Raw genomic sequence first — 26614 nt, forward strand, 5'->3', positions numbered from 1 at the left:
GGGGGAGGGAAAACGCAAAAGGGACAGTGCAATAGGGAAGTAGGGCAAGCACAAGTGGGTGACGAGGGACAGTGCAAGGGAGGGAGGAGGGACAGTGCAAGGGAGAAGAAGCAACAGCACAAGGGAGGGAGGAGGCATAGCGCAAAGGAGGAGGAGGGACAGCACAAGGGAGGGAGGAACGGACAGCACAAGGGGGGGAGCAACAGTGCAGTGGGGCATGACATCTGTTGGTTGTATGTATATAATTGCAGCCTTTGGTCGTAGTTATCCTATACTGTAGTTTTGATCTCAATGCGATTTCTTACAAGGACTCCTGAGTGGTACAGCACCTATCCAATGAGCTACAGCCTGTAGATGCCCTCACAATTACTTTTATTGCAAAGGTGCAGTACCACTGGTAATATACAGATGTCCTCATAAGAAATCCCATTGAGATTTCTTTTATTTTTTTATTTTATTTATTTATATAATCAGAATACATATCGCCAAAAGTTTAACAGAGTATTGGACACAACACTCAGTAATACATAGACCATTGAGCTTTCTTATGAGAACAGCTCTATGTTGTTAGTGGTACTGCTCCTCTAAAACAAAAAACAAAAAAAATAAAAACAATGGAAACATGTAATATAAATGGAAACAGGTTGTAAGCATAAGAAAACATTTGTCAGTGGCCCTGCACCTCTCCAATGAACTACAAATTACAGATGTCCGCATAAGAAATCACATTGAGATTGGAGAAGTTCAGTACCACTGACAACAACGCCTCTCCGAAATAAAATCACTTGTTTGATAACAGTATCCAGAAAGGGAAACCTACATGTAGCCCAACATGGCTGCGAAAAGAAAGATCACTATTCCATCAAAGCTGTGAAAGTGGCACAGTCACATGACATGGTGCAGAACTTGGGAGAACATTAGTTAAACAAACCACTATTAGATTACAGTAAGTGTGAAAGTATGGGTATTGGTCCCTAAAAAGTGTGCTATGATCACTGATACCTTAGGTTGTGGCCGGCTCTGTCACCAAAATCACAAAGTGAGTGCTCCCATAAGCACCTACAAGTTAAACAGTTTTAAGAATACACGATTGGCGTGACGCACTCTGCCCATAAATTACGACTAGTATATCATAAATGCAATTGTTGCATTTATGATAAACTATCAGTAATTTTGAATCATCACCATCTATGGGCAGAGCGCGTCACGCCAATCTTGTATTCCTAAAACTATTAGATTACATTGACGTAAGGGCACAGGAAATATGTGTCGGACGATTATGGCACAGCATTAACAGTTGTCAAGCCAGCCGCAAAGTAAACTTTCTGGCACCCTCTACTCTCTCTCTTTTTTGTAGCAATGGGGTTGGCGATGTTTTGGTGGTTATTGCACCAAAATGCACCAAAACCAAAAAGCTCTCCATGTGTGCCATTTCTGGCCCGATTTTGTGGATATGTCACAGGGTTTGTTTTGCATTCTTTAATACATCTGAGATTATTTAAAGAGTGTAAATCAGCATTAAATGTATACAATACATACTCTTACGTCCCGTCCCCTTTCCTCCATACTGTTAGGGCGTTCCTTCCAAGGGACGGGAGCCGGAACCTTTTTCACCAGAAAAACCTTCTTCCCCTTTAAATTTAGAGGCACGTGGAGGTGCGGCCCAGGGAGCATGCACTGCTCTGACTTCGCCCACCGGCGCCACACCCGAGTCCTCTTTTCTGCGTTATCGGGAACGGGCCGAATTCACCAGCGTTCCTGGGTTTGGCTTCGGCCATGTAATTCCACGCGCAGATACTTCTCTTTATCTTTTTTGTCTTTTCTATCATTCATGTACTCGGTCCTCAGGCGGCACGCTCCTCCCCGGCGCATGTCGACTTCTACAGGGTTCAGCAGGTGTCCATCCTGCAACGGGCTCTTCCCAACTTCAGACCCCCACGCCCACTGCGGTTGGCAATCATGTTCGGCGTGTGACTCGCTGTCCTCGAAGGTGCTGAAGAACATAGTAGCCAGGTGGAGGGAGCTCTTCCAGAGGTCACCTCCAGAGGATCCCAAGAACTTTGTGAACCAATAAATCAGGCCCCAGGTAGGGCCGATATTTTCCAGCGCACCCCGCAACGGAGACTCCTTCCCAGGGACTCTCCCATGCGGGAGGGACCGGCCAGGTCCTTCTACAGAGCTGCTCCAGCTACCGGCCTTTGGGTCGAGGGGTCCTTGGATACTCCCGGACACAGTGTTGAGGGATCAGAAGGTTCTTGTACCGGGTCTACACCCGAGGGGCTACACACTTTTACTGGCACAATGGCCGAGGGGCTACGCCCTAACATCGGCAATACATCCCAGTTGATATGCCCTACCACCGGCAATACGTCGGAGGGAGCACCTAAACGCAGCTCTACCGACCCCTGGGTCGAGGGTGCCATACCTAACGGGCCGAGACCCGAGGAGCAGGGCAGGCCTCGCGATCCACACAACAGAGTCTTGGACGAGGCCGGGCCCAGCGGGCTGGGCAGCACATCGCAGGCACATGGCAGGCAGCTCGACAAAATGGCCGCCGCACCAGAAAGAGGCACCCGTCCGACCCCCTTCCACGAATTCAGCAAAGAACGAGTGTCAAGGTGGGACTGGTCTCAACCAGGTACGTGGCCTACAGTCTACCCTTCATTTGCGCAGGGCAACTTTCCCGTGCGTCCATATGGACAGGGTGCACAGCGGCTCCAGCAGAACCCTGCTACCCCATTGGTACCCCCTGCCACCTCTTGGGCTAGCGAGGAGGTGCTCTTCAAGAAGTTTCTCGGCCTCATGATGGGGGTTATAATCAAGGATGCAGTCAGGGAAGTCCTCCCCGCCATGCTAACGGCACCACAGACGCCTCCATTGGGCCCCCAGGCCCCGCTGCACCTGCCTCCTCCGGCTGCACAGCCAACTCCGCAACCTCCACCGCCTCCTCGGCCTCCGGCTGCAGTCCCTGTACCCCAGCCTCCGACGCCATCTACCCCTCCTCCTCCACAAGATCCTCCAGATCCGCAGAATAAGGACGAGGAAGAGGATCCGGACATGCCATCCTCAGCCAGGGCCTTCCATGAACGTCTTGGCCTGGCAGAGTACCTGGGCCTCCCCCAGCCAGAGGTCGAACAGCCGGCAGAGGGGGTTCTGGCTGAAGTCCTTACAAGACGCCCCTCTGCCAACACAGGGATTCCACTGCAAACCGATGTAGTCTCCATGGCCAAGAAGGGTTGGCTCAAACCCCACTCAGTTCAGCCAGTCAACCGACGCCTGGACGCCAAGTACAGGCAGATGGAGTGGAACACACTCTTGCTCTTGACCCATCCTCAACCACACTCCTCAGTGATCGCTGCGGCATCACTTTACTCCAAGTCTCAGTCGTCCTCAGCCTCCTCCTCTGCAGCGCTGCTAGGCAAGGAGGAGATGATCTTGGAAGCGTACGGCAAGAAGATCTACTCCAACGCCTCCTTGCACCTGCATCAGGCCAACGCAGATGTCATGCTGGCTGCCGCCAACCAACGGTTATGGCGGGAAATTGCGGACCCTCCCGAAACTCTGCACCCAATGCCAATCAAGCTTTAAGGCAGGGCTAGCGGAGGCCAAGCTCATGGCGCATGACCTCATGGAATCCACAGTGGCGCAAATGGATACCTCAGGCCGTGCCATCTGCATTGCCATGGACATGAGGAGAACAGCCTGGCTCCGGGCAACGAAATTCAACCCAGATGTCCAGGAGCGCATTCTAGAACTACCGTTCAAGGGGGGGGGGCTGCTCCACTCCTCTACGGACAAAGAGCTGGACAAAAAGAACAGCTCACAAATTGCAAAGTCTTTACCCATTCTTACAAAGACCACGCCCAAATCGTACACCCAATCTCAGCAGCGCTTGGAGAAGGAACGTACATATGGAGGGTTCCGCAGCTTCCAGGCAGTTGGACCGCTCACTGTCTCAGAATCGGCGCAAACAACAAAAAGGGGGGGAGTAAGGGCTTTTTCCAGTCCCCCTCCTCAGCCTAAACCTCAGAGGGAAAGAAGGCATGACACACCCCTTCGGGTCCACGCGATTCCGATGGGGGGCAGGCTTGCTCTCCATGCACAATTCTGGCACCAGAATTTCGCGGACCCCTGAATCCTCTCTGTAGTATCGACAGGGTACTGCCTTCCCATCCCAGCATCTCCTCCTTCCTCCACTTCACTCCCACAGATTGGGACAGCAACTCTTTTGGCAGAGATCCGGTCGCTCGTAGAGAGGCAGGCAGTGGAGGAAGTACCAGCCTCCCAGCGAGGCTTTGGCTTCTACTCCAGGATTTTCGCCATTCAGAAGAAGAACCAGGCGGGCCTGAGAGTTGTGCTGGACCTTTCCACCCTCAACCTCTCCTTACCCCTGCAAAAATTCAAGATGGTTACGCTAGCTTTTATAACGGAGACACTGGACAAGGGAGACTGGATGTGCTCCCTGTACCTGAAGGATGCGTACCTACATGTCCCGATTTGGCAGCCCCATCGTTCGTTCCTACGGTTCAGGATCATGGGCTACTTTGGAATACAAAGTCCTCCCGTTGGGCCTCAACTTGGCCCCCCGGGTCTATACAAAGTCCTCCCGTTTGGCCTCAACTTGGCCCCCAGGGTCTTTACCAGACTCATGAACGCTGTAGCGGCCCTCCTCAGAGCGCAGGTCCTCCACATTTACGCATACCTCGACGACTGGCTCGTCAGGGATAAATCTCCGGAAGCGGTTCACCACTCTTCCCATGCCCTTATGAACACTCTGCACAACCTGGGCTTCTCGTTCAACTTCAAGAAGTCACAACTGCTCCCTACGCAGACCCTGACATTCCTGTGACTCATTTGGGACACAGGCTCTGAGAGGGTTTTCCCGTCGGAGGACAAGATCTTGGCCAGCAAGAGGGCCACCGCCCACTTCCTCAGCAGAGAGGTGACCTCGGCATGGTGGTACCAACATCTCCTGGGTCTACTAGCGGCAGTTCTGTCAGCCGTGCCACACACGAGACTAAGGATGAGAAGGATTCAGCTGCACTTCGCGGCCTCATGGAGTCAGGAGCCGGGCTCGCAATCCGAGATGATTCACGTTCCTCCATCTCTCCACCCGGACCTAACTTGGTGCACCATGGACTGCAACCTACGGATGGGCAAGCCCTTCCGGCTGCCCTCTCCGTAGGCCACCATCACCACAGACTCCTCGCTCGAGGGCTGGGCAGCCACCCTGGGCGATCTCTCGGTCCACAGCACCTGGAATCGACAGGAGCAGGAATACCACATCAGTTGGTTGGAGCTGAACGCCATCTGGCTAGCGCTCAGAGCATTCCTACCACTTTTCAAGGGCAAGGCTGTCCTCATCCAGACAGACAACTCAACCAGCATGTACTACGTCAACAAGCAGGGAGGCACCAGATCCCCTCTTCTGTGCAAACTGGCGATCAGCATGTGGGAATGGGCCTTGGAAAACAAAATGTACCTCTCAGCAGTCCACCTCCCGGGGGAATCCAACCTGGAGGCGTACAGGGTCAGCAGGTTGGGAGCGGACAATTACGAGCGGCAGCTAAACAACCTGGTTATTTAGGAGATTTTCAACAAGTGGGGTCACCCCCAAGTGGATCTCTTTGCCACCTAGCACAACAAGAAGTGCCCCCAGTTTGCATCCTGGCAGGGTCAGGGCTCCGGCTCTCTGGGTGACTCATTTCACCTCCAGTGGACCAGCATGAAGGCCTACGCCTTTCCGCCCACTCCCCTGATCCACAGGGTAATTTGCAAGATCAAGGAGTCGCACGCACTCCTCCTCATTCTGATTGCTCCATGGTGGCCGTCCAGACCATGGTTTTTGGAGCTCCTCAGCCTCTCGGAAGGGCCTCGATACACCTCCCGACAGGCCCAGCACATCTTCTGGCACAGCAGGGGGGCAGAATCATTCACCCCTCGCCAGGGAAACTAGCCCTCACAGCGTGGTACCTGAGCAGGTAACGCTTCAGCACTTTAGCCTCTAACAAGCCAATCTGGAAATCATACAGGGCGCCAGGAGCAAAGCCACCAGGACCCAGTACAAGAGCAAATGGATCAGGTTTGGCCACTGGGCAGACTCCAAGGGAATTGACCCCTTGGCCTGCAATTTGGACAACGTGCTCTCCATTTCGGCGCACCTCGCTCATTCTGGCGTACAGGTCGACACCTGCCGTACATACCTCGCAGCCATTGGGGCTTACAGGAACTCGGAGGAAGGCATCTTTTCCTCCTCCAACCCTATTGTCAAACACCTGACTGGCCTTGCTATGCTCTGCCCGCCCATCAAGAGACTGCACCCTGTGTGGGACCTTAATATAGTCATGGGTGCCCTGGCGCACAAGCCATTCGAGCCAATGGAGTCCGTGGACATTAGGCTGGTCACCATCTAGACGGCCTTACTAGTCGGTTTTACCTCGGCTCACAGAGTCAGCGAGATTCAGGCGGTGGTCGTTTCTGAACAATATACCACCTTTCTCAGTGAAAAGGTAGTCATGCGGACGCACCTGGCATTTCTGGCCAAGGTTCCATCGGCATTTCACTTGAACGAGGAAATAGTTCTTCCTACGTTCTTTCCCGATCCCAAGGACGAAGCACAGAGAGTGCTGCACTGTCTGGATGTCAGTTGTGCCCTAAAGTTCTACTTGGACAGAACCAAGGGCTTCTGCAGGTCGGACACCCAGTTTGTCACTTTCGGCGGCTCGATGCCAGGCTATCTGGCCTCTAAGGCTTCCATATCCCGCTGGATGGTCTATGCCATCAAAGAAGCGTATGAGGGCCAGCATAAGCCGCTCCCGGCCAACATGCATGCCCACGCAGTCAGGGCCAAGGCAACGGCCATCGCATTCCAGTGCCATGTCCCTTGGCAAGTCATAAGCAGGGCGGCCACTTGGGCCTCTCCCTCGGCTTTCTGCAAGCATTACTGTCTGGGTGCTGGCTCTAGATCCTATGCGGCTTTCGGACAGGCGGTTCTCAGGAACCTATTTGCTTAAGGAGGGTCTCCTCTCCACCATGGGGCTACAATCAGTTGTAATCACCCATAAAGTGTGGAGGAAAGGGGACGGGACGTAAGAGTAATTATAAGTTACTCACCGTAGTGACTAACGTACTCTTAGTCCATAGTCCCCTTTCCTCCATACGTCCCACCATCCTCCCCCTAATAAAACTGGTGTCATTAGGCAATGTTAATCTATTGTCGACTCGTCTATGGGGAGTGAGGTGTGGCGCCGGAGGGCAGAGTCAGGGCAGCGAATGCTCCCAGGGCTGCACCCCTGCGCGCCTCTAAATTTAAAGGGGAAGAAGGTTTTTTTCTGGTGAAACGTCTCTGTTAGGCAGAATCCTGTGCAGTGCCCTTAGGGACCACTACACACAATTAAAACTACAGGTGGTAATACAAGTTTTACCTTTGGTACAAGCCTGTACTACTATGTCAAAGTGGTAGCAGTAGCGGAGCAGCCAGGCTTATCTCAAGAGTATATGAGCAGTAGCAGAGATTACACAAAGGGATCACAATTACTGTGACTCAAGCAAACACTGACTCAAGGTTTCAGGTAAAAATATAAGTACATTTATTTTTAAACCTTTTGTTATAAACACAACATTTCTATTCAAAACCACACGTAAAATACACTACAACCAACCAATTCACTTTGTACGGTATAACTTCAAGGCAAGTACCCTATGTTTTAGCGGACCAGTGTTTTGAAACAAAAAACGTTACCGGGAATACATTTGCGATCACTTTTTGACAGTAATGACAGTTCGGTCTTACTAAAGAAATGTTACCGGGGCAAAAACACACTTAGCACCTGAGATACCCAGAGAGAGTTGGGGACAAAAATCATAGGCAATACTTTTGTGAAGGCAGACAGAATCAGAGAACACTCATAGGCAGAAATTCAAGAGTCAATAAGCCGGAGCCAGTGTCAAGTGGAACCGGGTTCCTGTTGTCGAGGATCACACAGTCGGACAGTTCACGGTTCAACGTAGCCAGGAGTATTTAGATATTGTCAATGGAGGAAGCAAAAGTTATAAGAAGGAGGGAAGATAAGGACAAGCCTTGTAGGAGGAGAAAAAGGGATTCACCCGATTTCCTCAAGCAGAACACAGTACCTTATTCAATGAGGAAGCTGGTGCCACGGCAGTTGTTCCTGGTAGTTTCCTGCAGACCCACGGTTCCTGGAGCTTCGGCAAGAAGGAGGACATCTGGAGGGGTCTGCACCACACAGGGATGAAGCCAGCAGCAGCGACAGTGAATAAAAGGTGCGCTTCTTAAAAACAGGAGAGGCTCTTCAGATGGCTATCCGGACCACTACAGCAGTATGCAGCGACTTTGACCACAAAGAGGATCCTCTGGCTGTAGAAGATGAGCTGGTTATCCCCACCAAGCTCAAGGGAAGAAGACTCCAGAAGTGGATCTTCTCTGGTCGTGGAAGGGTAGATAGCTCAGGACTGCAGCAGGGCTTCACCGGGACGGGATAGTTGCAGCAGCCGACTTCTTCTCCGCTTCTCCTCGGTTCCTTGTAGTTCCAGCGGCGACTCTGACTTCTATCCCAAGAGTCCTGCCTTTTATACGAAAATCCCCCATTTACACAGCCTGTCTGTCAATCATGCAGCAGGGGGGTTGTCCAGCCTGGCCAACCACCTCCGCCAATCATGGCAAAGTGCGACTTGGGTTTCATAGGATAGCCTGTGTAGGGGGTGACTACACCCCTCCCTCACATTCGGCCCACCTAGACACCCAGGTGCCTAGAGGAGGGCTTCTTGGCAGAAACCCGCCAAAAGACAGTGAACAAAGAAAGCAAACCTGGTTTGCCATGCAAAGTAAAACACAAGAAGGACTTTAACAAAAGGAAATGGCGAATAAACACGACTGGAGCCAAAAGAAAAAGTATTTGGTCAAACGGGTTTAAGTTTGAGGCTAATATAATAGTCTACAACAATACGACGTTTATATAGTATATCCATGGTAGAAAAGTTAGGGTAGATACCACTGCCACCAGCCAAGTCTAAATGTTAAAAGAGCGAAACAATGCTCTAGGAGGTACAGATAAAAAGGGCCAAGGATTAACCCTTTCCATTACTCCATGTAAGATGGGGTGTACTGGATCTGTGGTTAAATGACTAAGTAAAGTTAATGGCAACTTTACCCTTTTCTGGGGGACAGTAGTCAGCCCCAGAAATGGAGTCGGTGGGAAGTCTCAAAGACAACCCTGTTTCACTGCACTGAAGGTGCTGTGTAACACACAAAAGAAGGGGGCTACTGAAGTGGTGTACTCCAGAGCCCACAATCACAAAAACAGGTGAACTACACATGGCAAAACATGGGTAAGAATGCGGGAAAAGCTCACACTCTTACCAAGTGGAAAAAAAATAACTCCAGAAATCCAGCAAAGCTGCTGAGGGACTCACTAGGTAAGGGAAATTAGCCATTGAATGAGAATTCTCCCTAACACTCGCCCCCCAGACTAAGGGACAGGAGGATTTAATCCACTCCTGGATGGTTCTCGTATCTTTAGTCGGTTACAAACATCCTAGAGAGACCATCAGCATTTTGGTGGTGACTTCCTGCTCTGTGCTCAATGGAAAAATCAAATCCTTGCAGGCAGATTTACCATCTGAGTAACTTTGGGTTTTCCCCTTTCATTTGCATCAGCCATCTCAAGGGTTGGTGGTCAGTCTGAATGATGAAGGTAGATCCATACAAGTATGGTCTAAACCTCTTCAGTGACCACACAATAGCAAAACATTCACGTTCTATTGTTGCCCACCTTGTCTCAGGATCCTTTAACTTCCTGCTGATGAAACAAATGGGGTGTTCCCTACCTTTCTCATCCAGTTGACTAAGGACTGCACCTATACCTACATTAGAAGCATCCGTTTGTACAATGAAGGGTTGGTGATAGTCAGGAGCTCTTAGGACTGGAGCTTGACAAAGGGCTTTCTTCAGACCTTCAAAGGCTTGATTGCACTCCTCATTCCACCTGACCTTTTTAGGGAACTTGGGGGAGGAAATGACATTCAAGGGAGAAGCTATGGTCCCATAGTTCTCTATGAAGTTCCTGTAATACACAGTGAGACCTAAGAAGGCTCTCACTTGGGTCTGAGTAGTAGGGGTGGCCCAGTTTTGTACAGTTTGTACTTTGCTAGGCAATGGCCTTATATCACCTCCTCCTAACCCATGTCCAAGGTAGACCGCTGTACTCTGACCAATTTGACATTTGCTTGCCTTTATGGTCAGATGGGCCTGTTCCAGACCCTGCCATACATAGTCTAGGTGTTCAATATGTTATTTCCATGTAGGGCTGAACACTGGAATGTCATCCAAGTATGCCATGCAGAAGTCCTCCATCCCATTCAGAACTTGATTGACCATCCTCTGAAATATAGCAGGTGCATTCTTTAGTCCAAAAGGCATTACCTTGAATTGGTAGAGGCCAGCTGGGGTGGAGAATGCAGTTTTCTCCTTGGCATGGTCTGTCAGCAGTGGTCGAAGTGAGCGGGAGCGGTGCTCCTCTACTTTTTTTAAATAAGTTTTACAGCTCCTATACTTTTATTTTAAAAAGAAACCGTTCCGGAACGGTTTCATTTTAAAATAACAGTGTAGGAAGAAGTTAAAACTTACACTTTCAGTGCACTGCACTGGACATTCCCTTAAACAGCAGGCAAATGTGTTTGGGGGTTTGGATTTTGTGTGGGAGGGGGCAGGGAAATGGGGTTTGTGAGGAGCGGGGCCGACCAGCAGGGAACATAGTTCCACTACTTCTTTTCTTACACTTTGACCACTGTCTGTCAGGGCTATTTGCCAATAGCCTGACGTTAGGTCAAATGTGCTGAAGTACTTGGCTGCACCAAGTTTGTCCACCAGCTCATCTGTCCTAGGCAAAGGATGGGCATCAGTCTTTGTGACTGCATTTAGAGCTCTATAGTCCACGCAGAATCTCAACTCTTTGGACCCTGCCTTTGGTACAAGCACAACTGGGCTAGACCATGGGCTAATAGAGGGCTCTATAACCCCGAGATCAAGCATCTTGTTGACCTCATTCCTTATATAGGTTCTTACATTGTCTGACATTTTGTACCCCCTGCTTTTGACAGGCAAACGGTCACCAGTGAGTATATCATGCTGGCCCCAAGGGGTCAAGCCTGGTGAAAGTGAGAACAGGGAGGCAAACTGATTCAACAGTAACTTGCACTCATCCTGCTGGTCAGATGTGAAACTGGAAGAGAGATTAACTCCTTCCCCTTGCTCATCTAAAGGTAAGCCTCTGAGGAGATCAGGCAGAGGTTCACTCTCCTCCTCCTCCTGAGCTGAAGCTAGAAGAAAAGCTCCTATGTCAGGTCTAGAGACATAAGCCTTCAAACGGTTGGTGTGAAAGACTCTGGGAGCCTCGTTAGGATTGCCTAAATTCACCAGATAGTTCACCTCTCCAAGTTTACCCACAATTTTGAAGGGTCCTGTCCATTTGTCCTGCAAGGCCCTCTGCCTTGTGGGGACCATAACAAGAACAAGCTGGTCTTGAGTAAACTCAACCATGTTAGCCTTCTGGTCATGCCAATTTTTGACCACAGCTTGACCAGCCTTCAAGTTATCATTTGCCTCTGCCATCATGTGTGACATTCTCCTCCAGAGACCTATCACATAGTCAGTCACTCTGACTGTCATGATCACTGCTTCCAAGGAGTCAGGAACAGCCCAACGTCCTTGGAAGCAGGCCCCTAACCGTTATCTTAGGCACCAGCCGGTCCCCACTGGGACCTTTTGGACCTTGTCCTGGCGCCGGTGGCACCAGGCTCATCAAAGCCATCGGTCCCGGCACTGGAAGCGCCGGGCTCATAATATGTATGAAGATGCTTGGGTGGACTTACCTGCAGCAGACCATGCTGCTTACTTACCAGCCACATAGGAATCCTCTGTGAACAGGAACTACTTTCTTACCTGGGTGGGGCAAGCTCCACTCCCTGGATACAACACGGGAACTCTTCTGGAACTGGAACTCTTTTCTTACCTAGGCGGGGCCGTGGAGGAAGACGCCTCATCACTCCAAGGCTATTTAAACCACACCCGATTGAACAAACGTGCTTCGCGTTATTCTGCATCTGCAGCAGAACGCTCACCGAGTCTGTTCCAGCCTTTCTTCCTTCCGATCCTGAACCTGCAAGAACAATACTTACCACTCCTGTATCCAGTATTCAGCAGCACCTGCAAAGACAAGAAACAACAGGTTAGCACTGCAACCTTTACACGCAGCGCTTTCCTCACCTGATCCATCGGCAGCGAACATTTCTTCACGCTGCACCTCCGCCTGTGAAGACAAAAGCATTGTTATTAATTACCGGCACTCCGCGAATTCCGGATTTCTTCAACGCTGCAACCCAGCATCTGAAAGACAAACGAAGAGACATTAGACAGGTATTTACTCACGTCCATCGCGCTCGCCACAGTAGAACGCCTGCAAATACTCCGGCGTTTTCCAGCATCTCTTCAGCACGAACTCACAGCTGCAAGGGAAAAGAGACAGTTACAGCGCTTGCATTTACTTACGCATTTCCAAGCGCTTCATTCCAAGGCTCTGGCTCCAACTTCGGCTCTCTTCACACCATCTCCTATCTCAAGAGCCCTGCAAGACAAATAGGAAAAAGCATTATACAGAGTCCTGTTCTATATTAACGTGCCCGCGCACCTAAAGACTAAAAGGACTAAAAAGGTGTCCAGAAACTCACCGCTCGTGCAGTTAACGACGGTAGCGATCCTCTGACGTCAAGAGGCCTATGTTTCACCAGTGAAGGAACTGGCAACGGCACCCTGCACCAGACGCAGATGGAGAGTCCAGCATTCACCTATCTAAGGTGAACACGTTGACCTGGGGGCTCTACGGAGAAGCTAAGAAGAGAGAGAGAGAGAGAGGGACATTCAACAACCCAGATCATTAACCCCCATATTCTTTCACCTGCAGAAATCTCACTCTTCGAGTTCGACACACAGTGCGAAGAGGTTCGGCCCCAGAAGCAAATCGAGTCCTGCACATCACTTTTCGGGTCACAGACACCTTCCTGCCAAGACCAGCGCCTCCGTGGGAATCAGGTGAGCGTTACAGAACGCGAAGCCCACCGCAAAACTCCTACCCAGGCGCAATGGAAACCTCAGACACTGATCAATTAGCCCAGTTGCTTGGGGAACTAAGAGCAGAAGTACATGCAGCTCGTCAGGAAACAAACTCTCTAAGAAGAGAGCTGATAATTTCCAAGGAGCGAACAGAGGACCTCGCTAGGCAATTGCTACAAACGCAGGCAGGACAGACACCTTTGCCCGCTCCAGGAGGAAGTTATCCTTCTGCATCATCCTTAAATCCTGTGCAAATCAATCTACCCGGCAATGTGCCCTTGGCTCCGCCCGAACGCTTTTCTGGTGACCCAAAGAAATTTGCAGTGTTCATTAACCAGTGCCGCCTACACTTCTTATGTCGACCAGCTGCCTTCCCAACAGATCAGACCAAGGTGGCTTTCGTGCTTTCTTATCTCAGTGGCAGCGCCGCAGATTGGTCGATCCCTTTAGTCACTCAGGATGATCCGGTTCTGCATGATTTCCAGGCCTTCCAGTCCAGCATGGAGAAACTGTTCGCAAGACATGCACAAGGGCAGGCCTTGGACAATGAACTTCTTTCGTTACGACAGGGTAATCAAGACCTCTTGACTTATATAGCCTCATTCAACAGACTTATAGTGGAAACTCAATGGCCTGAGGATAAGAGAATAACGCTCTTCTACAGAGGCCTGCGTGGAGAGCTCAAGGATGTGTTAGCTCAAGTCGTGAATCCTCCACAAGAATGCTCAGACTATATTGACTTAGTTGTCCAATTGGACCACAGATTACAGAACAGGAAGGCTGATCGTTCCAAATTTGATACACAAATGTTTTCTAAACCACAGACCTCTACTAGGGGAGCTGACACTGTGGAACCCATGCAAATAGGGGGCATGAAAGGACCTTTAACCCAAAAGGAGCGGGAAAGAAGAAGACAGCTGCAATTATGCCTCTATTGCGGAAACTCGGGCCACTTTCTTCGAGACTGTCCAGTGAAACCAGCTAAGAAGGCTGTAGGAGCCGCAGATACCTGTACCACAAATTCTGAGCAGGGAAACGACCTAGCCTGACAAGTGTAGAGGTCCTCTTGCCGAGCGTTAAAATCTGTCCCGTGACCTCGCATTTCGTGGTGCCTATGGTCCTCATTAGTCCTGAACGTCCGGATCGTTTGCATGCAATTGAAGCTTACATCGACAGCGGAGCAATCGGTAATTATGTGGACCGTGAACTGGTATCAAGGATGAATCTACCCCTTGTCCCTAAGGCAGTAAAAGACGTCATTACTACAGTGGATGGCACGGAGATAGCCTCCGGACCAGTAACGCACGCCACCCAAGAAGTGACGTTAGTGAGCCAAGATGGACACCGGGAGAAAATAGTGTTCGATGTGATCAAGGCCCCTCAGTTCCAGATCATTCTGGGAATCCCTTGGTTAGAGAAGCACAATACTCAGATCGATTGGCGAGCAAAGACGGTTCAGTTTCCAGAATGTTTTACCACTTGTTATCCTCGGCCTGATGTTTCACTGGCGGCAATCTCTTCTGAGGTTCCCAAATTACCTCCCGAATACCAGGAAATCCAAGACGTCTTTCGGAAGGACCAAGCTAACACCCTGCCTCCTCATAGGTCTTACGACTGTCAAATAGATCTGATACCCGGAACAACTCCTACTTGCAGTAGGATTTATGCCCTCACCGAGCCAGAGAATCTTCACTTCAGACAATATCTGGACCAGTACCTAGCTAACGGGTTTATTCGTCCTTCAAAATCTCCAGCTTCCTCGGCTTTGTTCTTCGTTCCGAAAAAGGAAGGAGACCTTAGGACTTGTATAGATTACCCCGCCCTGAATCAAATCACCGTTAAAAACAGATACCCGTTACCTTTGATCCCTGAACTCCTGGACCAAGTCAAAGACGCATGTATATATACAAAGTTGGATCTCAGAGGAGCCTACCATTTGGTACGAATAAAAGAGGGCGATGAATGGAAGACGGCCTTCCGCACCAAGTATGGGCTGTTTGAATATCAAGTTATGTCCTTTGGACTTTGCAACGCTCCTGCCGCCTTCCAGTATTTTATGAATGATGTCCTTAGAGAACTCATTGATGTGTGTGTTGTTGTCTACATTGATGACATCCTCGTCTATTCATCATCTGAAGAAGAACATCGGAAACACGTTAGAGAGGTCCTCGAGAGATTACGTCAACATAACCTTTTTGCTAAGCTCGAAAAATGCGTTTTCAACGTAACTGAAGTTGAGTTCCTGGGATTCATATTGTCACCTAACGGAGTCCATATGGATTCAAAGAAAGTCGATGCAATCATCAAGTGGCCTTCACCAACCTCTGTAAAAGGAGTCCAAAGCATGTTAGGCTTCGCTAACTTTTACCGCAGATTCATCCCTGAATTCTCTCGAATAGTCCAGCCCATCACCGCTCTGTTAAAGAAAAACAAACGTTTTGAGTGGTCTACCGAGGCAGAACAAGCTTTTCAGGATTTAAAGACTAAATTCATTTCTGCACCTGTTCTAAAACATCCTCGCCCAGAACTCCCCTACATCGTAGAAACAGATGCTTCTAGTCTTGCTATGGGGGCAGTTTTATCACAAAGGGATCCGGTCACACACCAATTACATCCTGTAGCCTTTTGGTCCCGCAAATTCTCGGCTCCCGAGATCAACTATTCAATTACAGACAAAGAACTTTTAGCTATCAGATTGGCCTTTAAAGCCTGGCGGCATTATCTTTTGGGAGCCAGACACACAGTCACCGTAATGACTGATCACCGCAACTTACAGTATCTGAATACAGCCAAAGCTCAGTCTTCCAGGCAGCTTCGCTGGGCTCTGTTTTTGGCTGAGTTTGACTTTATAATTACTTATCGACCAGGCAGTAAAAATGGAAAAGCAGATGCCCTCTCCCGGATGGGAATAGATGAACATTTGACCAATCCAGAACCAATACCCATAATCCCAGAACAAAGGATTTTGGGCTTGGTCAGCGCTCAATCCTTTGAAGACATTAAGACTACAGTCAAATCACTTTTAACTCCGGTCGACTTACAGGACTGGCAATTAAAAGGAAAAGAATTCTCAGTGGATCGAGACCTACCATATTTCCGAGGACGATTGTACTTGCCCAGTGAGAAAATACAAAAACAGGTAATCTCCTGTTATCACGATTCACTAATGGAGGATCACCCTGGCATAACCAAAACCATGGAAAAGGTCAAAAGACATTTCTGGTGGCCATCATGGAAGAAGGACATTACAGACTTTGTAATCTCCTGCGGTGTGTGTGCCCAGAATAAGAGTCAGAAGGAGAAACCAGCCGGTCTCTTACACCCACTAGACATCCCTCCCTGTCCATGGATTTCATCACGGACTTACCTCCATGCTCAGGGTATAATACCATTTTAGTAGTCGTGGATCTATTCTCCAAGATGGCTCACTTCATTCCCCTGAAGGGCCTACCTTCAGCTTCAGTATTAGCCCGAGAATTCTTAGAAAACATCGTTCGGTTACACGGTTTCCCCTCGGTTTTGGTCTTCGATAGGGGAAGTCAATTCATCTCCCACTTTTGGCGAAGTTGCTGTCGTTTAGCCCAAATTGATGTGAGACTTTCTACCAGTCACCATCCCCAAACTGACGGACAAACCGAGAGGACAAATCAAACTCTAGAGCAATATCTACGTTGCATGCTCCAACAAACTGAAAACCCTTGGAAGGACATTCTTTGGATCGCTGAATACGCCTATAACAATTCGACTCATTCTGGAACCGGGAAGACTCCCTTCTTCCTATTATATGGACACCATCCTAGAACCTCTAACCTGGATCCTCCCCAAGAATTCGAAACACCTGCTGTGGATCACTTGCACTCGGAGATCACTCGTGCTTTTAAGGAAGCCACTGCCCATCTGCAAAGAGCTAAAGCTCAATTTAAGAAAGGAGCAGATCAGCACCGTAAAGAGGCCCCTCACTACGCAGTGGGAGATCATGTCTGGTTATCCACTAAGCACCTACCTCTAAAAGGACCCCGCACTTTCATCCCGAGATACCTTGGACCCTATTTTATCTCTACCATAATTAATCCGTTGGCTGTTAAATTGGAATTGCCTTCGCATATGAAAATACATCCAGTATTCCATGTCTCCTTACTAAAACCAGTGCAACCAGGAACCCGATTGACCGAACTCCCGGAACCTGTTTTAGTAGATGGAGAACTTGAGTTCGAAGTAAAGAACATCCTAGACTCCAAAATCTCCAAATCTAAATTATATTACCTGGTTGATTGGAAAGGATACGGCCCCCAGGAAAGGTCTTGGGAACCCTCAGAGCATGTCCACGCACCTCGTCTGGTCAAGAAATTCCATTTGAATCACCCCGACAAGCCAAAACCCCCGGAGAAGACACGCTTGGGAGGGGCCTTGAGGGGGGGTGCTGTCATGATCACTGCTTCCAAGGAGTCAGGAACAGCCCAACGTCCTTGGAAGCAGGCCCCTAACCGTTATCTTAGGCACCAGCCGGTCCCCACTGGGACCTTTTGGACCTTGTCCTGGCGCCGGTGGCACCAGGCTCATCAAAGCCATCGGTCCCGGCACTGGAAGCGCCGGGCTCATAATATGTATGAAGATGCTTGGGTGGACTTACCTGCAGCAGACCATGCTGCTTACTTACCAGCCACATAGGAATCCTCTGTGAACAGGAACTACTTTCTTACCTGGGTGGGGCAAGCTCCACTCCCTGGATACAACACGGGAACTCTTCTGGAACTGGAACTCTTTTCTTACCTAGGCGGGGCCGTGGAGGAAGACGCCTCATCACTCCAAGGCTATTTAAACCACACCCGATTGAACAAACGTGCTTCGCGTTATTCTGCATCTGCAGCAGAACGCTCACCGAGTCTGTTCCAGCCTTTCTTCCTTCCGATCCTGAACCTGCAAGAACAATACTTACCACTCCTGTATCCAGTATTCAGCAGCACCTGCAAAGACAAGAAACAACAGGTTAGCACTGCAACCTTTACACGCAGCGCTTTCCTCACCTGATCCATCGGCAGCGAACATTTCTTCACGCTGCACCTCCGCCTGTGAAGACAAAAGCATTGTTATTACTTACCGGCACTCCGCGAATTCCGGATTTCTTCAACGCTGCAACCCAGCATCTGAAAGACAAACGAAGAGACATTAGACAGGTATTTACTCACGTCCATCGCGCTCGCCACAGTAGAACGCCTGCAAATACTCCGGCGTTTTCCAGCATCTCTTCAGCACGAACTCACAGCTGCAAGGGAAAAGAGACAGTTAGAGCGCTTGCATTTACTTACGCATTTCCAAGCGCTTCATTCCAAGGCTCTGGCTCCAACTTCGGCTCTCTTCACACCATCTCCTATCTCAAGAGCCCTGCAAGACAAATAGGAAAAAGCATTATACAGAGTCCTGTTCTATATTAACGTGCCCGCGCACCTAAAGACTAAAAGGACTAAAAAGGTGTCCAGAAACTCACCGCTCGTGCAGTTAACGACGGTAGCGATCCTCTGACGTCAAGAGGCCTATGTTTCACCAGTGAAGGAACTGGCAACGGCACCCTGCACCAGACGCAGATGGAGAGTCCAGCATTCACCTATCTAAGGTGAGCATGTTGACCTGGGGGCTCTACGGAGAAGCTAAGAAGAGAGAGAGAGAGAGAGAGAGAGAGAGAGAGAGAGAGAGAGAGAGAGAGAGAGGGACATTCAACAACCCAGATCATTAACCCCCATATTCTTTCACCTGCAGAAATCTCACTCTTCGAGTTCGACACACAGTGCGAAGAGGTTCGGCCCCAGAAGCAAATCGAGTCCTGCACATCACTTTTCGGGTCACAGACACCTTCCTGCCAAGACCAGCACCTCCGTGGGAATCAGGTGAGCGTTACACTGACTGGCTTGGGGGAAGGCGCACTCTCCAACCCCTCCTTAATCAGGGCTAAAGGGCCTCTGACTGGATGGCCATAAAGAAGTTCGAAGGGACTGAATCCTACTCCCTCCTGAAGGACTTCTCTATATGCAAAGAGAAGGCATGGCAGTAGAAGGTCCCACTTTCTCTTAAGGGGTTCTTCTAAAGCACCTATCATGCTCTTCATAGTTCTGTTAAACCTCTACACCAACCCATAGGTTTGGGGATGGTAGACAGTTGAGAACTTGTAGGTGGCTCTACAGGTTTTCCACATGGCTTGCATGTAGTGGGACATAAAATTTGATCCTCTGTTAGATATCACTTCCTGAGAAAAACCTACTCTGGTAAAAATACCAAGTAGGGCCTTAGCCACATCCGGAGCCGTAACAGTTGTCATAGGTATGGCTTCAGGAAACCTAGTGGCATGATCCACTAGAACAAGGATAAACCTGTTGCCTGAAGATCTGAGAGGGTCAAGAGGACCAACAATGTCAATCCCAACCCTCTCAAAAAGAACTCCCACTACTGGGAGAGGCATCAAGGGTGCCACATTCTTGGCTCCACTCTTGCCAGAGGTTTCGTAAGTGTGGCAGCTTCTGCAGAATTTGTCTACTTCTGAGCCCATTTTAGGCCAGTAGAAATAAAGAGAGAGCCTTTCCTTGGTCTTCTTAAAACTTAAGTGACCAGCCAAAGGTATCTCGTGGGCCAACTGCAGAAACTGGAGTCGGTTCACTAGAGGTACTACAAGTTTCTTGCAGTCTCCAGGGGTTGACTCAGTCGGTTCACTGTAGAAAAGGCCATCTTCCGAGTGCAACCTATACTTCCCAGGCTCAGTCCCATTGAGCTGAGAAGCTGCCTGTAGGCAAATACCTTCCAAGGTAGGACACTCTCTTTGTCCCTTGCTGAAATCCACCCTGTTGGGCCCACCTTCTGCCAGTAAAGACTGTAGCTCAGGATGGTCAACAGGGTCAAGATCTCCTACCAGAGCAAGATCTTCTTCTAGATCTGATTCCTCAGTATCTAGCTGAACCATACAGGGTTGAACCTCACACTCAGCCGGTGAAGGAGTCACAGATATGACCTTGGATAGCCTTGGAGATGTCCTTCTGGGCACAGGAGTGCTTGCTGGTTTCTTGCTGGCAGACTTGGGTTTCCCCTTTGTCTCTTTCTGACCTGCAATAGCAGTAAGTCAGTCCTGTGGACTTGGGGTGATAGTTTCCTCTATCATGTCCCCAGGACAGCCTCTCAAGGTTCTCTGCCTTGCAGACCTTGTGAGCTCCTGCTTCCTTCTGCTGGGGGACCTGGGGGTACTAGACACAACTCCAAGAGTTTAAAGGTCATTACCCAGCAGGACCCTCCCAGGTACGTTATTCTGCACACTTACAGGTATTCTGACAGTCATGTCATTACACTGGATGAGAGCTGGTAACTGGGGAACCATTTGCACAGGACCTCCAGCTAACTTGGTTAGGTGTTTGGGTGCCTTAGCAACATCCTCCACCTTGAAAAAACATTCATCAGCCACAGTTATGCTGGCTCCAGTGTCTCTGATGGCAGGGGTTTCCTGACTATTCACGAGAACACTATCTTTGTAATACTCTTTAGTATTATCTGGGACTGAGTTATAGACATCTAAGTTATGTTGTTCCCAAAGACCCAAGGACACTAAAGAAACATTAGCTGAGACTCTCATGGGCTCATCAGCGAGTAACTGAAAGTTTCCACTGGTCATAGGTACTTCATCCACTTGGGAGAAGGCTAAGGAGACAGTGTGGACCCCTGAAGGTTTACCCTTACATCTGGGATCCCCTTTCACATGGTCAGTTAACCCACAAACAAAGTATTTTCCAAATGCTCTGTGGTATGGGGGTTTGTTCTGACCTCCATCTGGTTTGGTACCAGATGGTACACTAGCCTGATTCGGTTTCCCTTGTGGCTTACCCTGGTTATGTTTGTGGCCCTCTTTTGGATTGGAATTATTGGAATTATCTTTGTTGTCATTCTTAGGCTGCTTTCCCTCATCCTTTTACTGAGTTACCCCAGAATCCTTGTGAGTAGCCCTGTTGGCAACCCACAAGTCCGCAGCCTTAGCTTGCTTCTTAGGATCTATCTCCTTTGAATCAGCCAAGTGCTGTCTAAGCTCAGGGCAGCAGACATCAAAAATGGACTCCCAACATTACAAGATTCCTCAAACCTGCATAAGTGTTCACTTTGTAACCCTTAACCCAACCATCTATGTTTTTCAAACATTTACACACCCAGGTAGCCCAAGGGGTACCATCATGCTTTTTGAGGGTTCTAAACCTCTTAAAATACTGGGAAGGGGTCTTCTCAAATCTAGCTATTAATGCTAGCTTCACACACTCATAATACTGTTTATCCTTCTCCCCCAACTTCATTACAGTATCACTTGCAACAGGGGGAAGCCTAGAGAAAAGCCCGGGAATCAGCTGATTCCCTGAGATACCTTGAATCCCATGATTGTATTCAAACATTGCTAACTAATCCAAAACATCAAGTTTAGTCTCATACATACCAATCATTTCCTTTGGCATACCAGGTCTCTTAGGGCTGGAAGACCTAGAAGAGACTGGGAGAGAAGGATTTTCTACAGACAATTTCTTCATCTCTAGTTCATGATTCAGCTCCATTTCTCTGAGCCTTAACTCTTGATGTTTCATGGCAGTTTGTGTATCAATACGTTTCACTTCCAATTCAAGTCTCATTTTCTCAAGTGCAATAAACTCAGGAGTAAGTGTAGGACCTTTGGGGGGGTCCCTGTGGACAGAGTTTGTGCTTTCTGAGCAGACAAAGGAGTTGTAGGGTTTCCTAACAAGGACTCATCTACTTCTAAAGTAACACACTCAGAATCAGAAACATCAGTATCCACATTTGCTGGAGGTGCAGGCCCTTCTGACCCACTCTCGAGACTTTGTTTTCCTATTAACTTTGCAATCAATTCAGATGTCTTTCCTTTACCAGAGAGACTCCTCTACCTACACATGGTTCTCAAAACCTCAGCAGTGTATTTTAAGAGACCCTCTTCAGTGTAGCTTTCCATATTTGACATGAATTCTCAGTTAAATAGAATTAGTGGTGTTAGCCTTGTGGTTAGTTGAACCCAAGCAATAGCAGCACTCTAAGTGTAATCACTCTACTTCCAAATCCTCACAGCTGTACACCAGTGTTAGGCACCTTTGGTACAAGCCTGTACTACTATGTTAAAGTGGTAGCAGTAGCGGAGCAGCCAGGCTTATCTCAAGAGTATATGGGCAGTAGCAGAGATTACACAAAGGGACCAGAATTACTGTGACTCAAGCAAACACTGACTCAAGGTTTCAGGTAAAAAATATAAGTACGTTTATCTTTAAACCGTTTGTTATAAACACAACACTTCTATTAATTCAAAACCACACGTAAAATACACTACAACCAACCAATTCACTTTGTACGGTATAACTTCAAGGTAAGTACCCTATGTATTAGCGGACCGGTGTTGTGAAACAAAAGACGTTACCGGGAATACATTTGCGATCACTTTTTGACGTAAATGACAGTTCGGTCTTACTAAAGAAACACGTATCCGCGGCAAGAAATGTTACCGGGGGAAAAATCACACTTAGCACCTGAGATACCCAGAGAGAGTTGGGGGCAAAAATCATCGGCAATACTTTTGTCAACAGAATCAGAGAACACTCATAGACAGAAATTCAAGAGTCAATAGGCCGGAGCCAGTGCCAAGTGGAACCGGGTTCCTGTTGTCGAGGATCACACAGTCGGACAGTTCACGATTCAACGTAGTCAGGAGTACTTAGATATTGTCAATGGAGGAAACAAAAGTTATAAGAAGGAGGGAAGATGAGGACAAGCCTTGTAGGAGGAGAAAAAGGAATTCACCCGATTTCCTCAAGCAGAACACAGTACCTTATTCAATGAGGAAGCTGGTGCCACGGCAGTTGTTCCTGGTAGTTTCCTGCACCACACAGGCATGAAGCCAGCAGCAGCGACGGTGAATAAAAGGTGCGCTCCTTAAAAACAGGAGAGGCTCTTCAGATGGCTATCCGGACCACTACAGCAGTGTGCAGCGATTTCGACCACGAAGAGGATCCTCTGGCTATAGAAGATGAGCTGGTTATACCCACCAAGCTCAAGGGAAGAAGACTCCGGACTGGATCTTCTCTGGCCGTCGAAGGGTAGATAGCTCAGGACTGCAGCAGGGCTTCACCGGGACAGGATAGTTGCAGCAGCCGACTTCTTCTCCGCTTCTCTTCGGTTCCTTGTAGTTCCAGTGGCGACTTTGACTTCTAGCCTAAGAGTCCTGCCTTTTATGCGAAAATCTCAGCCAATCAAGGCAAAGTGCGACTTGGGTTTCCTAGAATACCCTGTGCAGGGGGTGACTGCACCCCTCCCTCACATTCAGCCCACCTAGACACCCAGGCGCCTAGAGGAGGGCTTCTTGGCAGAAGCCCGCCAAAAGACAGTGAACAAAGAAGGCAAACCTGGTTTGCTGCGCAAAGTAAAACACAAGAAGGACTTTAACAAAAAGAAATGGCGAATAAACCCGACCGGAGCCAAAAGAAAAAGTATTTGGTCAAGCGGGTTGAAGTTCGAGGCTAATATAATAGCCTACAACAATACCACGTTTATATAGTATAACCGTGGTAGAAAAGTTAGGGTAGATACCACTGCCACCAGCCAAGTCTAAATGTTAAAAGAGCGAAACAATGCTCATAGGAGATACAGATAAAAAGGGCTAAGGATTAACCCTTTCCAATACTCCGTGTAAGATGGGGTGTACTGGATCTGTGGTTAAATGACTAAGTGAAGTTAATGGCAACTATACCCTTTTCTGGGGGACAGTAGTCAGCCCCAGAAATGGAGTCTGTGGGAAGTCTCAAAGACAACCCTGTGTCACTGCACTGAAGGTGCTGTGTAACACACAAAAGAAGGGGGTTAATGAAGTGGTGTACTCCCGAGCCCACAATCACAAAAACAGATGAAATACACATGGCAAAACATGGGTAAGAGTGGGGGAAAAGCTCACACTTTTACCAAATGGAAAAAAATAACTTCAGAAATCCAGCAAAGCTGCTGAGGGACTCACTAGGTAAGGAAAATTAGCCATTGAATGAGAATTCTCCCTAACAGTCTCCCGTCCCTAGGAAGGGATACCCATGCCGTATGGAGGAAAGGGGACTAAGAGTACGTTAGTCACTACGATGAGTAACTTATCATTTTACACACAAGTAATATGGAGATGGAGATAACATGAACACTGAATTCAATGTGTTTCTTACCATGTTTCTTTGAGAACAGTTTCAGATTTTCATAGTTGAATGTTTCATTGAAGACTAAATGTCACTGTCTATCAAAAGTAAATGGTCATTTTTCTGTTTATGGCTCTCCCTACACATGCACAAAAACAGAACAATCAGGGAAAAGGATTAAAGGAAAGAAAAATGAACTCAAAAGCAAAGCAAACAATATCCGCAGAAGTAGCCGTGACAAAGAAAAGATGAAGTTATCTAATGAATCAGTGCTGGGACAGCTTGGTAAGTTCTCATTCAAACAGGTAAACTAATACTTGTTCTATATTGCATACTGAGTTCCTCATACTTGGCCCTAAACCTTGTCATTGCAAGTTGCATTATCTGCTTTCTGAAAACCTATCACCTTAACCAAAGTTACTATACCATAGGCACCTTTTATGTCATTGTTTTTATTTCATACCAGAGGTGTCAGCTAAGAGTGCAGCTGTCATTGACATTTCCTGGTTTCATGTTCTTTATGCCTCATGAGCACAACTGGTTGCCGGCGTCCATGGTTTGAGACATCTGGAGGAGGCAGGCTTGAGATATCTGGAGGAGGTTGGTTGAGGACGTCAGGAGGCAGTATCCCACCAGGGAATAGCATACAGAAGCTCTTAGAGACTGTCATATATTTTGGGGCCATAATGAATGATAAGGATCATTGTGCGGTGGTGACCTAGCCATGAAGCTTTCATAGTCCCGAAGTTGGGGTAGGACTGCATAGAAGTGAAACATCTGGAGGAGACATAAAGGGTTGAAGCTGATTTTGTGTTTTCTTATTTACCCCAGAGATCCCATAGAAGCAGGAATATGAGTCTGGCCTGAGGTCTTAAACGTGAGCAGTCAAACACTTTAGGGGGAAGGTACCTGGCCCGCTGGACAGGACATAGGAGCCCCCCACTTAGAACCATTGTACACTTTAGCCCAAAGGAATGATCCCTTTCTGCAAGCTGCTTTTGATGCCACCATATCTACAGACCACTGTATATTTTGTGGAGCAAAAGGGGTCTTTTGTTCAGAGTGATGAATAATGTGAAGGGAGATGGGGAGATCAGACATTAGTTGCTGGTACCCCCAACCTTTCGGAAATATGTTCTCAATCTGTTATGCTATTGTGATTTATACCGCACACCGCTGCCATTATCTTGGTCTCCAGGCACCCATGCGGATCTGAAAAGGAAAGGGATTGGGGTGGGTTAGTTAGTGGGATTGAGAGTGAAAAGCCTGAGAGCTTTGATAGGCTTTTGGTAACTTCAGTTCAGAAGAAAACGTCACTGTGTGCTTGTTTGTTTTTAGTTGTTTGAAGTTATGTTTTGTTTGGTGTGTGGTTGTGTGGCTGGTTTATGTGCATCTTGGGTGTTGTGGAGAGGCAGTAGAGGGCTATTAGTTTGCAGTAATTTTGTTTTGTGGCAGATGTGTGTGTCTGGTTTCTTCACTGTTGGAGGGTTGGTATGCCGAGTGTTAGAGCATTTTTAGTAGGATTAGAGACCATGGCCGAACTTTCTGCGGAAGCAAGGAGATGTAGTGTGGTGAACCACAACACCTGCAGGGTTGAGAAGTCTTGTGTCCAACCCAGAGGGCATTGTAGAAGGAAAGTGCAAAGGAGCGAGCAGAACACGTTATCGTGATTTGGAAATGCATATATCTGATGTTTGTTAATCTGCTTAGAATCACATGCTGTGCATAGTCCGACATCCAGTGGTCACTGCAGAGTATTGCATTTTGTTTTTCGTAGTCGAAAAGGGGACGTCAACATAGGCGTGTCTGTAATACTATCCCTATAGTGGCGTGCAGTGTACCCAAAATCCCTCAAGCGTTGAGGTCCCTCAGATGGTTTTTTTCTGCCCAGAAATTGGTCGCCTTATTTCGGAGCTCGTTAGAGAGAAATTGCAAAACATTTATTCAACCCTTGGTCATTTTTCCTTTAAATATTACGATAAACTGATCCCTCCTTTGACAGCGAAGCTGTTTCACCGCCGATTAAGAACTTTGACGGCAGTGATTTAGACGGAGGCGATCCTTCGGCGCTGCCGAACACGTGACCCGGCCTCGCCGGCCTAGACAGTAGGGTGAGTGGGGGTCATGGGACATTTCTTTTTCTTTCTAAGAATGCCTTTCTCTATCACCCCCCTTTCCTTCAGGGTCGTTGTCACTTTTAACTGTATCTTCAGCTATGGAGAGGATTCCTTTTAGGTTTTGCCCGCGCTGCAAGGGCAAATTCACGTGGAAGGATAAGCATAAGCTGTGTAACCGTTGCTTACCCCTT

General features: G+C 48.3%; 1 protein-coding gene across 11 annotated transcripts in view; it reads left to right on the top strand.

Annotated features, from left to right (window-relative positions):
- JADE2 (jade family PHD finger 2) overlaps positions 1-26614 on the top strand; it is a 1406581-nt gene that overhangs the window by 1079772 nt on the left and 300195 nt on the right. For all 11 annotated transcript variants that reach the window (XM_069652559.1, XM_069652560.1, XM_069652566.1 and 8 more), the window contains one exon: positions 24466-24591. In XM_069652559.1, the coding sequence (XP_069508660.1) occupies positions 24466-24591 (126 nt within the window). The remainder of the gene's footprint in view (positions 1-24465; positions 24592-26614) is intronic.

The sequence above is a fragment of the Ambystoma mexicanum genome, chromosome 3p (genome assembly GCF_040938575.1).
Source record: "Ambystoma mexicanum isolate Mex_15411 chromosome 3p, UKY_AmexF1_1, whole genome shotgun sequence".
NCBI lineage: Eukaryota > Metazoa > Chordata > Amphibia > Caudata > Ambystomatidae > Ambystoma > Ambystoma mexicanum.